This window comes from Camellia sinensis, chromosome 2, assembly GCF_055761805.1.
Source record: "Camellia sinensis isolate YWXY chromosome 2, ASM5576180v1, whole genome shotgun sequence".
Lineage (NCBI taxonomy): Eukaryota > Viridiplantae > Streptophyta > Magnoliopsida > Ericales > Theaceae > Camellia > Camellia sinensis.
The window spans coordinates 228,330,105-228,344,469 of record NC_138962.1 but is presented as its reverse complement, the minus strand read 5'-3'; the positions used below and the strand labels follow the sequence as shown (position 1 = coordinate 228,344,469).

The window sequence follows — 14,365 nt, the reverse complement described above, 5'->3', positions numbered from 1 at the left end:
GCTACGTATCTTGATCCTCTTCTTCATTAGTTGTAATAGACCAGGCCTGGCCCAGTGAAAAGGCAAGGTAAGAGAGGCTTCTCTTGGTCTTCAAAATTTGGATCGAGGTTGAGGATTTGGGGCCTAGGGCCTAATCCATTATAGTTTGTGGGCCCATATAAAGGCCAAAAAAATTATACTGAAATCGATAGAAGTGTTACCACTACTCTTCAGCAGCGTTGGCAATGTCACTTGGTTTCTGACGGTGGGGCAGAGGCAGTCCAACGGCTATGAATGTGACTATGTGAGTCCTCTCTCTCTTTCTCGCATTTTAATAGAAGAGTTCTTGCCCTAATTTTTGTTTTACAATTTCTGCACCCTAATTTATGTTCCCTAATGGAACCGACTCTTATTTATGTGCCCCAATGGAAATCTCTAATTTCTATCATCTAGTTTTTTGTAACATTTATGGCCTTACCTTGTTTGGGAAGTTGACTATTTTAGTAAGTTATTTTAGTTTTTAGTTATTTTAATAAGTTAAAAATTTTGTATTTAGAAAGATAGTTGAATTTTTTATAATTAAATGTAGTGTTTATGAGATAAAAAAATAAAATAATTATGAATTTAATGTAATATTTTATCTTATTAATTGTTTTAATATATTTTATGTTTTTATAAATTTTATCCTAAAAAGTCAATTAATAACTTTTTCCAAACAGTATAACAAAAGAGTCCAGCAACCCCTTCCCCGGCGTGGGGCTGTCCATGACTGGAAAAAAAAAATAAACAAATAAACAAACATTTTTTTTTTTTTTTTTACCAATCAGAAGGATCCCAGCACTCCAACCGAAGGTCTCATGCATTCTCCTTAACAAAAACAACTCAAATTTTTCCTGACGTGACTTTTGTTCCTTTGTGAAAATTTGGTCGGTTCAATCCAAAGGCTAAGAATGCCTCACTCTCTATTTGGTCCATTACACTCTCTCTCCTCTCTCTCTCTCTCTCTCTCCCCTCTCTACCTCCATCCATCGGAGCCCATTCCTGTCCTTCCCTGTCGCAGCCCAACCCTTGCCTGCGACCGAACCCCAAACCCCCTATTACTCTCTTCATCTTCTCTCCTCCTCCCTCCCGCTCTCCGCCATCCCATTCGCCCCAAACCCCTTCAATATTGACGAAGGGAGCCACCGCAAAAGGGAAAAAGGAAGTAAAACAGTGAGAGATTCAGAGATGGGAGTCGAAAAGGAAGTCCTCTCTGCCGGAACCGGACCCAAGCCTGTCCCCGGTCAGAGCGTCATCATCCACTGCACCGGCTACAGTTATCTCTTTCTCTCTCTCTCTCAAGCCAATATGTATGTCTATATATGCATTTGTGTGTATTATATATATAAATATATATGATTAAGGATATATATATGATTATATATTCATAGATTTGTTCATAGATCTTCTAATTCATCATCTAAACTTATATATATGGTTATGTATGTCCTCACTGCACCGTCCATGGTTTTTGTTCAATAAGGGCAAGAAAAACTTATATAGAATCAAAACCCTCATTTTGAATTTTGGAGCACAAATAAAACAAAACTGCTGCCTTAGATATAAAAATAAAATCAAAACACTGACACTTATAAAATTTTATTTTGATGATATTGTTTCATTTTATTTTATTTTTTGTGGCTTTTTAATTATTTACAAAAAAACTTATATAAAATAAATAGAGCGAATGCGTTGACTTTTTGTGTTACTTTTTGCTTTTTAGTTAATTTTCCTATTCGCAAACAAATAATTAAAATGGATAGGAGTTAAATTAATCTAAATTTGACCAATTTATTTTATGTTCAAGGACTCACAATCCTATGTTTGATTGCAAATTTTATTAACAAATAAAAGAAAATAAAATGGTTATGAATACATAATGGTTGGGGATCATAAATGGCTATGTCATGAATCCATAATAAATGGTTGTCACGAATTTTTCACTAATTCATGAGATTATTAATCATTTTATTATTAATCCTGTTAATAGTAGGCTCACATTAATTTTATTTATTTTTTACATTGATTCATTTAACACTTTGTTTTTTTTTATTGACAAATAGTAACATTTATCAACAATCCCGTGATTCTTTGATTTTGAAGACCATTAAAGCCTTCATAGAGCTGACTGTATGTGTGTGTGTGTGTTTTTTTTTCGTTGATTTAAATGTACTATGTAATTTTTTTCTTTTTGTATGTTATATGAGAGAGAATTTGTACAACCATGACCATATCTACTTGTAAATGGGTCAAAGAAAGGTAGAGATTGGTTTTTTTGGGTCCAACATTATCATCCAAATTCAAAAGAACATGTATAATTTAGGTCTATATTTTGTATTTTTTTAGTAGAGGGATAATTCTTCTACTTTCTTCACTTTTCTTTTTTCTTTTTCTTTTTCTTTTTTCGGTCTCATATGCAAAATCAACAACCACCTCAAACTGAAATCCTATTATTGAAGCATATCATATAGTCCAATCCTCTTGATTCATGAACAATCCAATAATCACCTCCTATGGTGAGTTGACTTTAAAATAAATTGCTAACCACCCTCTTCCTAACTTGTCGATCTACTCTATCTTGGCTCGATCTCCCCCCATAAAGCTCCAACTCCCTCTTCCCAATCCCTAACTCACTCCCTCTTCTCTTTCAAGTACAATTTTTGTTCTTTGTAGTATCATTGTTTGTATAATTTTGAATATTTTTTACGTGGTTCATGAAGCCTATTTGTATTTTTTTTTTTTTTTAACCGTTCCCATTACTGATATAATTTGTTATCAATTTATTTGTATTACAAGAGAATTTGTAATGCCCCTTGGTTCTTTGGTTGTAGAATGGTGAAGCTATGTCAAAGGTATGAAAATTAGGTATGGATTTTTTCTAAATCAATTTTTGGTGTTTCTAATATAATCACTATTTGTAAGAATATTTTTTATGTGATTCATTATTTTTTGGATTTTTTTCTAAATCTATTTCTAAAATTTGATTTCTTCTTGCTAACGGTCAACAATTTTTGAGGTTTCTAATATAATCACTATTTGTAAGAATATTTTTTATGTGATTCACTATTTTGTTTCCTATGTATTTTTTTTTTATCATTTGAATACTCATGAAATCTGTTTGTATATTTGAGATTCATGTAATTTTAAAAGCATTATAACAAGAAGAGGACTCATATGGCTGAAGTGATTCACAATCATTTTAATAACTCCTATACTGTTTTTATTTCCTAACTACACTTTTTGTTATTTCGGTCAATAATTCACAAGCCTATTTCATAATATTTCCTGTACATTTAAATGACAACTTCGTAGTAATTAGCAATACATTTTATTGCTTTGCATTTTCACATTCAAAATCTGTTGTACATGGTTTTGTAGAATGGAATACCCTCTAGATGATCTTTTGCATTATTTTGCAGGAAATAATTGAAGTAATTTTGATTATGTTTTTACGAGATCATCCAAATAATTGAAGGTATTCATTGGCATCTACTTTCAATATTATGTTTAATCAATCATTATTTCTGTTGGTTGTTGATTTTGATGTTTTTGATTTTTTATTAGTTGATGCGCTTTTAAATTTATTGAGCACATTAGCTAGTTTACTCTGGTTTTATTGAATTTCTATCTTGATGGATTTGGTAAGTTGTTGGTGAGGCAGAGAGCGTGTGCGGTAGGGGAGGGAAAGACAAAGAAGGTGGTGGCAATGCGATGGGGGAATAAATTTGAAAAAAACAAAATATTTAGTTTTAGAGATTGCTTCTCCCTTTCATCCACGGTCAATTTCCAAGACTGATTTTGAAAATGTATTTGTCCTATGTGGCAATTTGGATGGTCTAGATTTAACCCAATGTTCTATATTTTAACACTTCACCCATCTTAGATTCTAGATATCTCTCAACCCCTCCTCAGCTTTGCCCCTTCCTTCTAGCCACAGCCTCATCAAAGTCTAATTTTTCTTGGTTTTCTAATTTTTGCTTTCACTATTTTTGTGCCTCTTTCATTACATAATGAGCTTTTCCTTTTTTGGTTTTTTCATTTTCCCATTATGCCAACTAATAGATTTCTAAAAGCATTGCTATCTTCAACTCATGCTGTGATGAGATCCTTAGATGCTTTTGTTTTCTAATTTGATTTTGATTTAGTGTTTGTTTACAATTCTATTTTGGGTTTGTTTTTAAACATATGTATTCCTAGCATTGTTGTTTAGATCATATGAGAGCCCCTTTATTCAGATTTGTATTTGTCTGCTTGTTTTTATTTTCTTTTCTTTTATTTATTTATTCTTTGTTTTGGACTTTGTTGTTAACCATTTAGTTTGAACTTTTTTTTGGGTGAATATTTAGAGTGAACTTTGTTGCATTAATATTCTTAATTTGATTTTCTTGGGAAAATTGAATCTTTGAGGACTGTTTAAGGATTAAAAATGGAGTGTGAGGCTGACAGGTGAGTTTAAGAACATATTAAATGTTGATAATTTACGCTTCATTTTGGTTGGGGAGTGCCTTTAAGCACAGTTCATTTGCTAGATTATTTTGATATATTCTTCTTTTTGGTAATGCCTTTTTCTCACAAAAATGCTTATTTTTCTTTCTTTTTTATTTTTTCTTTTTTGGTGAGATGCTGAATTTTTTATTTTGTCACAAAAGTTTTTTTTTAATTTTTTTTAAAAAAAAGGTTCAACAACCTTCAAAGTGTTGAAATCGCAGTTTTTTTAGTCCCATGATTGTTCTTAAATAAAATTCTTATCAATTGGTATGGTTCTTGAAGCATTTTTATTTATTGTTCATTTATTTAACAATTAAAATATTAGTATGTTTCAAGACTACAAAGCACTTGATGCTTCATAATATTAGTATTATTGTTAAACTTTTATTTGATGTTACCGGTAGGTTGTGTTGTGTCAAGTGTCTATTGTTATGCTTCTAATTATGTCGAAAGCTCCTCTTGTTTGAATAATTGAATGTAACATTGTGGTCTTTTCTTAATTTTGACATTGATACATACTTGGGAATGTAGTAATAGGTGCAATATCAGTTTTTCCATGGACTACTAGATTCGTTATATTCATCAAAAACAAAGAATTTAAATTTAGTGAGATGTCAAATTTGTTCCTGCAACAAATTTGACATCTCACTAAATTTAAATTCTTTGTTTTTGGGCAGGAACAAATTTGACATCTCACTAAATTTAAATTCTTTGTTTTTGATAAACATAACAAATTGGATTTTTTTTTTAGGTTTGCATATTTGGGATTTTTCTTCCAATGAATAGTTGGATAAGTGAATATTGACCCAAGGGCACAACAAGATGGTGGATTTGATGGCCATGGATCTCATGGATTTTTTTTAATTAGTTTAAATACGTTCGTAATTTCTAAGCTTATTTCTTTTATATGTGAGAAATAGCAGATAATGTACTATTAATGAGTGTGTAAGATCTTAGATTTTAAAGATTCAAGCAGTCTCATCATTGTCTAATGAAATCATGCATGATGTAGTCAATAATTTTTTTCAATTAACTTTTTCTTCAATGCCTATTTATTTAACATGCTTAATTATATGATTTCTTATATGGTTTTATGTGAACAAACTACAAAGGTTCTTTAGATCAGGGAAGTCGAAGTACTTGAACCAATCTTTTATAATACTAATTCAAAGATTGTAATGATGGATGCATTTGGTAATTCTCGAAGGCATTTGGAAGCATTGTCCTTTTTTTTAACACTACGTCAAAGGAAGTGCAGGACTTCATATTGCTTTTCCTATTTAGTTCTATGATACTCCATTACAACTCAGGGCAAAGTTTTTTTGAAGGGAATAAACGGTTATCTATTGTACACCTTCATACTTGTGAAGGTGAGGAACCTTGACTAGGTGTCCCATCTTTTTAGTTTTAATACAATAGTTTGTTTTGCCTCTTAGCTTTTGTTGGCAATAGTCAGTTTGTATTGTTTGGATTTTCTCAAGTGTTAAATTTTTTTAATGGTAATTTTTTTAAATGATTCTTTTTAAGCCTTTAATACAATAGTTTGTTTTGCCTCTTAGCTTTTGTCGGCAATAGTCAGTTTGGATTGTTTGGATTTTCTCAAGTGTTACATTTTTTTAATGGTAATTTTTTTAAATGATTTTTTTAAGCCTTCTATGAGGAATCACGTATTTTGATCACGAAAAAATTGTTCAAGTTTGAATGTGATAATTGCAGGTAAATTGGGGAAGACACTGGTGCTTTTATGAAGAAGAGTTATGTTAGAAATTTTTTTATGTTCAATTTATCTTAATTCATAATTATTGGTTTTTCTGTTTCTCATAAATATTTTGAATGAGTTTTCCTGTTATGATTTCTTTTTGCTGATTTTTTAAAGTCGAATTTAAGTGTTGGAATGATTTTGTTACCGGTGATTAATCAGTATTAGAAACGTTGTGGTTGTGTTGCTTTTTTCTATGTGTGTTAATGATTGGTCTTTCACTCTTGATTAGATGATTAGTTTTTTTGTTTTTAATAAGCTATAATGATTATTCTTTGGTACTAAAATGTTCATTCACCATTTCTCTTATGCGTGAAGTATGTCATTTTGAATTGATTTGTTATAATTGAGTTCTATAGTGCAGTGAAATTATTGTCATTCTGAATTGATTTATTTTAATTGAGTTTTGTAGAGTGATGTACCAAAAAAATTGTTGAGAGTGCCTTTAGGCATGAGTTATAGATTTATATTTTTTTTACCTTACATTTTACTATTTTCATTTGTAATATTACTATACATTATAAATTTTATATGCTTATTCTTTAATTTGCATTAAGGCTAGGCGGAGTTGTTATTTTTAATTGAGTTCTATAAAGCGTGTTATACAAGCAAACTTGTTAAAATCCACTCACTACACCACTACCACCTCACCTACTCCACTAAACCTAACCCACTACACCACTACCACCTCACCTACTCCACTAAACCTAACCCACTACACCACTACCACCTCTACTTACTCCACTAAACCTAACCCACTACACCACTACCACCTCACCTACTCCACTAAACCTAACCCACTACACCACTACCACCTCCACTTCACCTACTTCTTACCTACTACACACTCACCCTCTTCTATATATAGGAATCATGAATCATTGTAATAAATAGATCAATATACAATCAATTAATAATACAATTCTCTATTTCTCTTTATACATTAAATTTCTTCATGGTATCAGAGCCATAAGATTTAGGCCCGTATTTTGTTTTCTCACCGGCGGGCAGCCGGCCAGCAACCTTGCCTTCGCTGCCCGCTGGCGGCGCCGCACCTGCGCTGAAGGTTGCCCAATTTAGGCGGAAAGTTTGCTCGGTATTTGGCATTGTAGTACCATTAAAACTCTGCAGAACTTTCTCTCTCCTTCACTCCCAGTTTTCCTCTGCGCTACTCCACACCCCCACCCATTTCATATTTGCCCTTATCCACCGCCACAGTTAACAAATCATCTGATTCAAGCTACTTCTTCTTCATAATCTGCTTCTTTATTGTGCACCTTGTTCCAGGTGATAATACTGTAGATGGCAGCATCATCAGCTTGCCTAGTGGGAAGTGGTTTATCTACCCATAGTACTAAACCAAGTTTGGACAAAGAGATCTATGGCAGGCGCCTTTTTTTCTTCCTCTAGCCTTCTGTCATTGGGTAAGTTATTAAAAAGAAATTATGTAACAGCATCTCTGGACCAAAGGCACCATGAAGGAAGAAGAGGTTTTTTGAAGTTGTTACTCGGAAATGCAGGACTTAGTGTACCTGCCTTACTTGGTGGTGGGAATGCATATGCTGATGACCAAGGGTTTTCTTCCTCCAGGATGTCTTATTCTAGGTTCTTGGAGTACTTGGACAAGGACAGAGTGAAAAAGGTAGATTTATTTGAGAATGGAACCATAGCTATTGTTGAGGCTGTTTCTCCAGAATTGGGGAATCGGGTGCAACGAGTTTGGGTCCAACTCCCTGGACTCAGCCAGGAGCTCCTTCAGAAGTTCAGGGAGAAGAACATTGACTTTGCTGCGCACAATGCTCAAGAGGACTCAGGTTCTCTATTGTTCAACTTAATTGGAAATTTGGCCTTCCCACCAATCTTAATTGGGGGTCTGTTCCTTCTCTCAAGGCGGTCATCTGGAGGAATAGGAGGTCCTGGTGGACCTGGATTTCCTCTTGCCTTTGGTCAGTCAAAAGCCAAGTTTCAGATGGAACCTAATACTGGAGTGACATTTGATGATGTTGCTGGTGGAGATGAAGCAAAGCAAGATTTCATGGAGGTGGTGGAGTTTCTGAAGAAGCCTGAGAGGTTCACTGCAGTTGGGGCTCGTATCCCTAAAGGAGTGCTTCTTGTTAGTCCTCCACTTTACACCTCACATGCCTTCTCTCTGTCTAAACAATAATTTTCCACCACCCAACTTTCTTTTTATTTTCTTTTCTTTTCTTTTATTTTATCACCCACTCACTTCTTATGATGAAAACACAATGGACCCAACTTCATGCCAGCCACATGGGCCTGTCCCTCCGCCAATGCTCTCATCCTTTTCCTTTTTTCATATATATATTTATTTCGCCAACCAATACCACTTTTTTTAATTCCTTAATTTATTTTAATAACATGAGTGGCCTCTCTTTTCCACCATCTCCCTCTTTTTCTACACAATATTTTTGTACCACCGCCCACTCCATGATTTCCATATTAATATTATTATTATTATTATTATTATTATTATTATTATTATTATTATTATTATTTTCACAAAAAAAAAAAAAAAAAAATCATTCCAGTTGATTTTTCTGCCTTACCACACCTACCATTCGAGTTTGCCAAACACACTTATTTTATTCATGTCAGGATCAACCCCGATCATAATTTTACACGAAAACAAAAAAAAAAAAAACCACCATAACACACCCAACACCCACAGTGGGATTTTTCTTCTCTACTCTGCTGCAGGTCTCTTCTTCTTGCCTCCGTCCTGGGCGGCCCTTGACGGTGTTGCCTCCGTGTTTCCCACTCCACTGGGCACGATCACTCCACCCTGCTCCTCCACTACAGCATATGGCGGACCTCCAAATCGGAACATAACGGTGGCCTTCCGCTTCAGCTCCTTATTTTCCGCCTTTAGCACACTTATCTCTGCTCGCGCATCCTTATACATGCGTTGGAGCAGAGCCAGCTGGGCATTTAACTGCTGCACCTCATTTGTCCTGCTCTGCAGCCGGTGCGACAAGTTTGTGACTGCAGTCATGGTTTCCACACATGACTTCAAAGTATACTGATTGGCCTCCACATCCGACTGCACTGCCATTCTTTGCTCCACAGACCGCATCGGAAAGTTCAACGGAGCAAACTCCGGGGCGCTTGGTTGAGGTTCCAGTGCCACCGCACCAGTTATCTCTCTTGTTGACTCGTTGAGGTCGGGAAAAAGAGTGAGCAGACCACGGGACGAAGAGGCCATATTCTGGGTAGCTGAACGGGAAGACGAGGCCATGTTATGGGTTGCTGAGTGTTTCAGAGAATGGTTGGTTACAGAATTGCAACAGAGTGTTCCAGAATCTCTTTCTCAGAAACGGAAGAGTTTTTTCAAAGGATTTTCGGCGGTTTCAGACTGGTTTGCACAGCCTCCGCCTCAACCTTGGTTAAATAGCCGAGGCAGACACGCGCATCATGCGCTTCTCGGCGCTCGCCGACAACATGGGCGCTCCTTTTGATAGGAACGCCTTTTAATGGCACGCCTTTTTATGGATTGGGCACGTCTTTTGATGGCACGCCTTTTTATGGATTGGGCACACCTTTTGATGGCACGCCTTTTTTGACAGATTGGGCACACCTTTTGAGGGCGCGACTTTTGAGGGCTAACTATATATATCCATATATATATATATATTTGGGCATCCTATATACACCATCATACAGTGTATTTTTTAAGGGTCCGACAAGACTCTGTAAACTGTCCCGACATTGATTCCGGTTAGCTCCTTCATGGGTCCGACAAGACTCTGTAAACTGTCCCGACATTGATTTCGGTTAGTTTCTACAAGGGTCCAGCAAGACTCCGTAAACTGTCTCAACAACTGTCAGAACATTGTCTGCTACAACGGTCCGACATGACCCCATAAACTGTCTTCTACATCGGTCTGACACCGCCATCCAGTGTCCTCTACAACGTTATGACACCACCATCCAGTGTCTTCACCAATGGTCTGACACGACCATACAGTGTCTCCTATCCTCTTTTATTTTTATGTATTTTCTTGTTTTGTTACTCTCTCCAAACTCAAGTTGGTTAGTTCCTATCCCCCTTGAGTTTGCGGGGGGCTGTTAAAATCCACTCACTACACCACTACCACCTCACCTACTCTACTAAACCTAACCCACTACACCACTACCACCTCACCTACTCCACTAAACCTAACCCACTACACCACTACCACCTCCACTTACTCCACTAAACCTAACCCACTACACCACTACCACCTCACCTACTCCACTAAACCTAACCCACTACACCACTACCACCTCCACTTCACCTACTCTTTACCTACTACACACTCACCCTCTTCTATATATAGGAATCATGAATCATTGTAATAAATAGATCAATATACAATCAATCAATAATACAATTCTCTATTTCTCTTTATACATTAAATTTCTTCAAAACTTGTTAAAAATTCTTTAAGAAGAATAAAAAAATCCTATGGACTTCACAAATTTTAACATGATACGTACAAATTACAACTATATTTTGATCCTAATATTATTTACACCGTGCCTTTAGGCACAGGCATACACTAGTATTATTATATGCAGATATCCATATTCAGTGGATTGTGAATTTGTGTGGATTTTTTTTATTATATAGTCATGCTTCCTCGGAGATATAGCTCCGGATGTGAAAAAAGAAAACAAAACAAAAAGTAGAAAAATTTATTCACTCTCAATCGGGTGCAATTGATAAGTTTTTTGGTAACAAGAAACAAGTAGAGAGATCATTTTTAGTTGATGAAGATTTTGTAATTGAAGAACCTAGTGAAATTATGAATGAATATATATATATATATATATTTTTGGGGATATATATGAAAAAAAGGCCCCCCTATAAAAGTCAGAGCCAGTCCTGTCAATTACATGTCTAATAGCTATAAAATAGTGTTATGAACTTATTCTTATTTCAAATTAAGAAAATGTCATTACATTGAGCATCTTCCATTACATATGCAGCACCAATAACAAAAAAGGAGAGATAGCTGCTAATTTGGCAATACAGTCAGCAACTGCATTGGCTTCGATCGTGATAGTTATACCGCAGCTGCTGGAGAAGGGCAGAGAACTTGGCACAAAGAAGATGCATGCTGTCCTGATGATATTATGAAGGAAGAAAACATCCGAAAAACCCTCCTCTCCTTCACAAACAAATAATATTCCTGTTTACTGTGAAATTAACCATTAATTGATCTATTAGAATGCACCAACCGCTTCTTCCTCTTCTTCGTTCCTACAAAATTGATACCACCGTTATTCACTGTTCCACTATTCTCCCGTTGAAACTCCCAAAATTTTCTTTCTTCTCTTCAACACCCCAACAACAACAACAAGACCATAATCAACGGCAGAAACGGAAACAACTCAAACAGATGCAAAAACATTTAGTTCCTCCTCCTCGTCCTCCTCCTCCTCCTCGTCCTTCTGCAATCCCAATTAGGTCCCCTGCTCGAATCCAAAAGCTCATAGCTTCCCAACCAAACCCACTCCTTGCCATAGAAATTTTCAACTTGGCCTCTCGCCAATCCAACTTCCACCACTCTTACTCTTCCTTCCACACTCTCATTCTCAAACTCGGCCACACTCGTCACTTCTCTCTCATGCACAACCTCCTCTCTCGTCTCAAAGCCCATGGCTACCCTGTCGCTCCTTCCCTCTTCTCCTACATCATCCGATTCTATGCTGACGCCCAACTTCCCGACAAAGTCCTCAACACCTTTTACACCATCCTCCAATTCAATACCAAACCCCTGCCCAAGCACCTAAACCTTGTCCTCCAGGTCCTTGTCGCTCATCCAACCTATCTCCGCCCTGCTTTTGACCTTTTCAAATCCGCTCACCGCTTCGGAATATCACCCAACACTAACTCGTACAACATTTTGATGCGTGCCTTTTGTTTTCATGGTCGTCTTAGCATTGCATATTCCCTGTTCAATCAGATGTTTAAAAGAGATGTTGCTCTTGATGTTGAGTCCTATCGAATTTTAATGCAGGGATTGTATAGGAAGAGTCAGGTGAACAAAGCTATTGACTTGTTGGAAGATATGTTGAACAAAGGTTTTGTGCCAGATACTTTGAGTTATACCACATTGTTGAACTGTTTGTGTAGGAAGAAGCTTAAGGAGGCTTACAAGCTCCTTTGCAAGATGAAGGTTAAAGGATGCAATCCTGACATTGTTCATTACAATACTGTCATCTTGGGATTCTGCAGGGAAGGTCGTGCTTTCAATGCTTGTAAGGTTCTAGAGGATATGCAATCAAATGGGTGCTTACCGAATTTGGTGTCTTATCGGACTTTGGTTGTTGGTTTATGCAATCAGGGCATGTATGACGAGGCCAAGAGTTATATGAAAGAAATGATATTGAAGGGGCTTTCTCCACATTTTTCAATCTTTCATGCATTGATCATTGGCTTCTGTAATGTTGGCAAGGTCAATGAAGCTTGTGGAATGTTGGAGGAAATGTTGAGCCATGGGGAAGCCCCGCATGTGGATACTTGGGTGGAAATTGTACCTAGAATTTGTGAGGTGGATGAAACTGTTGGAATGGGAAATCTTTTCGAAGAGGTTTTGAAGGTAGAAATAATGCCTGACACAAGAATAGTGGAAGCGGCTGCTGGTTTGGAGGAATATCTAATTAGGAGGATACACTGTAGATCAAGAGTTGCTTGAAAGTTCTTTGTTACTTACTTGTTTGATCCATTCTATTCCCCTTCAACCTTGGGAATATGTAAGGTTCCAGGTTTAAACAACCTACTCCACATGGTTCTGTCATTATGTATTTCAGTTTGTTGCCAAATTAGTTGTTGTTAGCTTAGTTGATTTTAGTGTAGTGTTTGTGTCAAAAAATGGTCTATTTTCTATGTTGTTTAACATTGATATTCTACAGTCAATTTGCTTATTTGTTATTTTTTGTTTAGATATTCATTTTAAATGTGATAGGCAAATATGGGAAGGGTATATCAGACTCTGATTAGGTGAGACATTCTCATGTGGCTGGTTGATATTGAGAGTGGAATTATGATCAGATAAATTTTGAGAGCATATTGGATACACAAAGGGAGATGGTAGATTTATTTTTGGAATGATCCTTGGTGCAGGGATGCTGTCTCAAATGTGTATTTCCAGACCTATTCAGCATCCTGATGGATGAAGATGGCTATATGAGTTAGTCAAGAGCCGAGTGTGGTGTGGAATTCATGCTTTGTTACTATCATGCAATATTAGGAGTTGGACTTGGCGATTGGTCTTTCCCATAGGACGTTGCAGCTTCTATCCTGAACTGCACAGAGCGTTTGTCTTTACACATACTGCAAAGTATCTCAAAACTCGAGGTAAGTGAAGGAACTATGGTATTATTAGTTTATTATTAGAAAATGTTATTTTTCTATGGAGGCTTAGAATATTATCAGATATTCATGTAAGATGTGAGATCAATTTTCCTTCCACTGGAGTTTGTGCATGTTTGCAAACTTATTTAGGGGACAAATAACCCTTCCCATTCTTGCTCTGGAGTCTTTGTAGTCTTTGACCTATTGGAGGTGTTTGTTCGTTGTCATTTGTATCATGAAACCTCACAAGTCACAAGACCAGTAATAATCCGTGATTCCGTGAATGAAGTCAAATAATGTTGTCAACATTACTTGTGTTTCATGCAAGAAAACAGGTAAATAAACATAAATTCCTGTTGGAATGTGTCCCACATCGCCTGGAGTTGTCCCATTTGTGCTAGTTATAAGGTTTCAGTTTCTTTCTTCTTAATACCTGGGTTTTAAGGAGAAGTGTGGACTGAACTTTTTAATTATTCCCATATGAAAAGCTAGTAAGGATTAACCAATGTGGGGAATCATTTCTGCAGGAAAAGGGATATAGAAGCCATAGGTGAAACAAACCAAATTCCCCCAGAAACATGACCATAGATGGTTATTTAGGAGATCCCAAAATGACTGAAATTAGAAACTTGAGGAAAAAAATCCAATACATAGACTCGAGAATTTCCCCAGCCTGTCAATACAAACAAAAACTTGTATGACATATTTTTCAAGAACAGGAAATAGTTTTTTAGAATGAT

At 36.1% G+C, this 14,365-nt stretch overlaps 1 protein-coding gene and 1 long non-coding RNA gene across 4 annotated transcripts in view; both read left to right on the top strand.

The window, feature by feature from the left end:
- Positions 1-958: 958 nt before the first annotated feature.
- Positions 959-13,628, top strand: LOC114266448 (uncharacterized). Of its 3 annotated transcripts, XR_014362764.1 has the most exons (4): positions 1,192-1,328; positions 11,255-13,024; positions 13,215-13,271; positions 13,395-13,628. XR_014362764.1 is itself a non-coding variant. In XM_082917244.1 (2 exons), the coding sequence occupies exon 2, from the start codon at positions 11,497-11,499 to the stop codon at positions 12,964-12,966; it is 1,470 nt and encodes a 489-aa protein (XP_082773370.1). In that variant the 5' UTR covers positions 1,192-1,328; positions 11,255-11,496; the 3' UTR covers positions 12,967-13,035. The 3 variants fall into 3 exon arrangements, 1 of the variants encoding a protein (XP_082773370.1); XR_014362763.1 differs by lacking the exon at positions 13,215-13,271 and having other exon boundaries at positions 959-1,328; XM_082917244.1 differs by lacking the exons at positions 13,215-13,271; positions 13,395-13,628 and having other exon boundaries at positions 11,255-13,035.
- The window catches only part of LOC145820703 (uncharacterized), a 13,601-nt gene continuing 400 nt past the window's right edge, over positions 1,165-14,365 (top strand). The window contains exons 1-2 of the long non-coding RNA XR_014362778.1: positions 1,165-1,294; positions 3,438-3,493. This is a non-coding gene — a long non-coding RNA (uncharacterized LOC145820703). The remainder of the gene's footprint in view (positions 1,295-3,437; positions 3,494-14,365) is intronic.

Bases quoted from the DNA above. Each gene is read 5' to 3' on its own strand.
- LOC114266448 (XM_082917244.1), top strand. From the start codon at position 11,497: ATGCACCAACCGCTTCTTCCTCTTCTTCGTTCCTACAAAATTGATACC.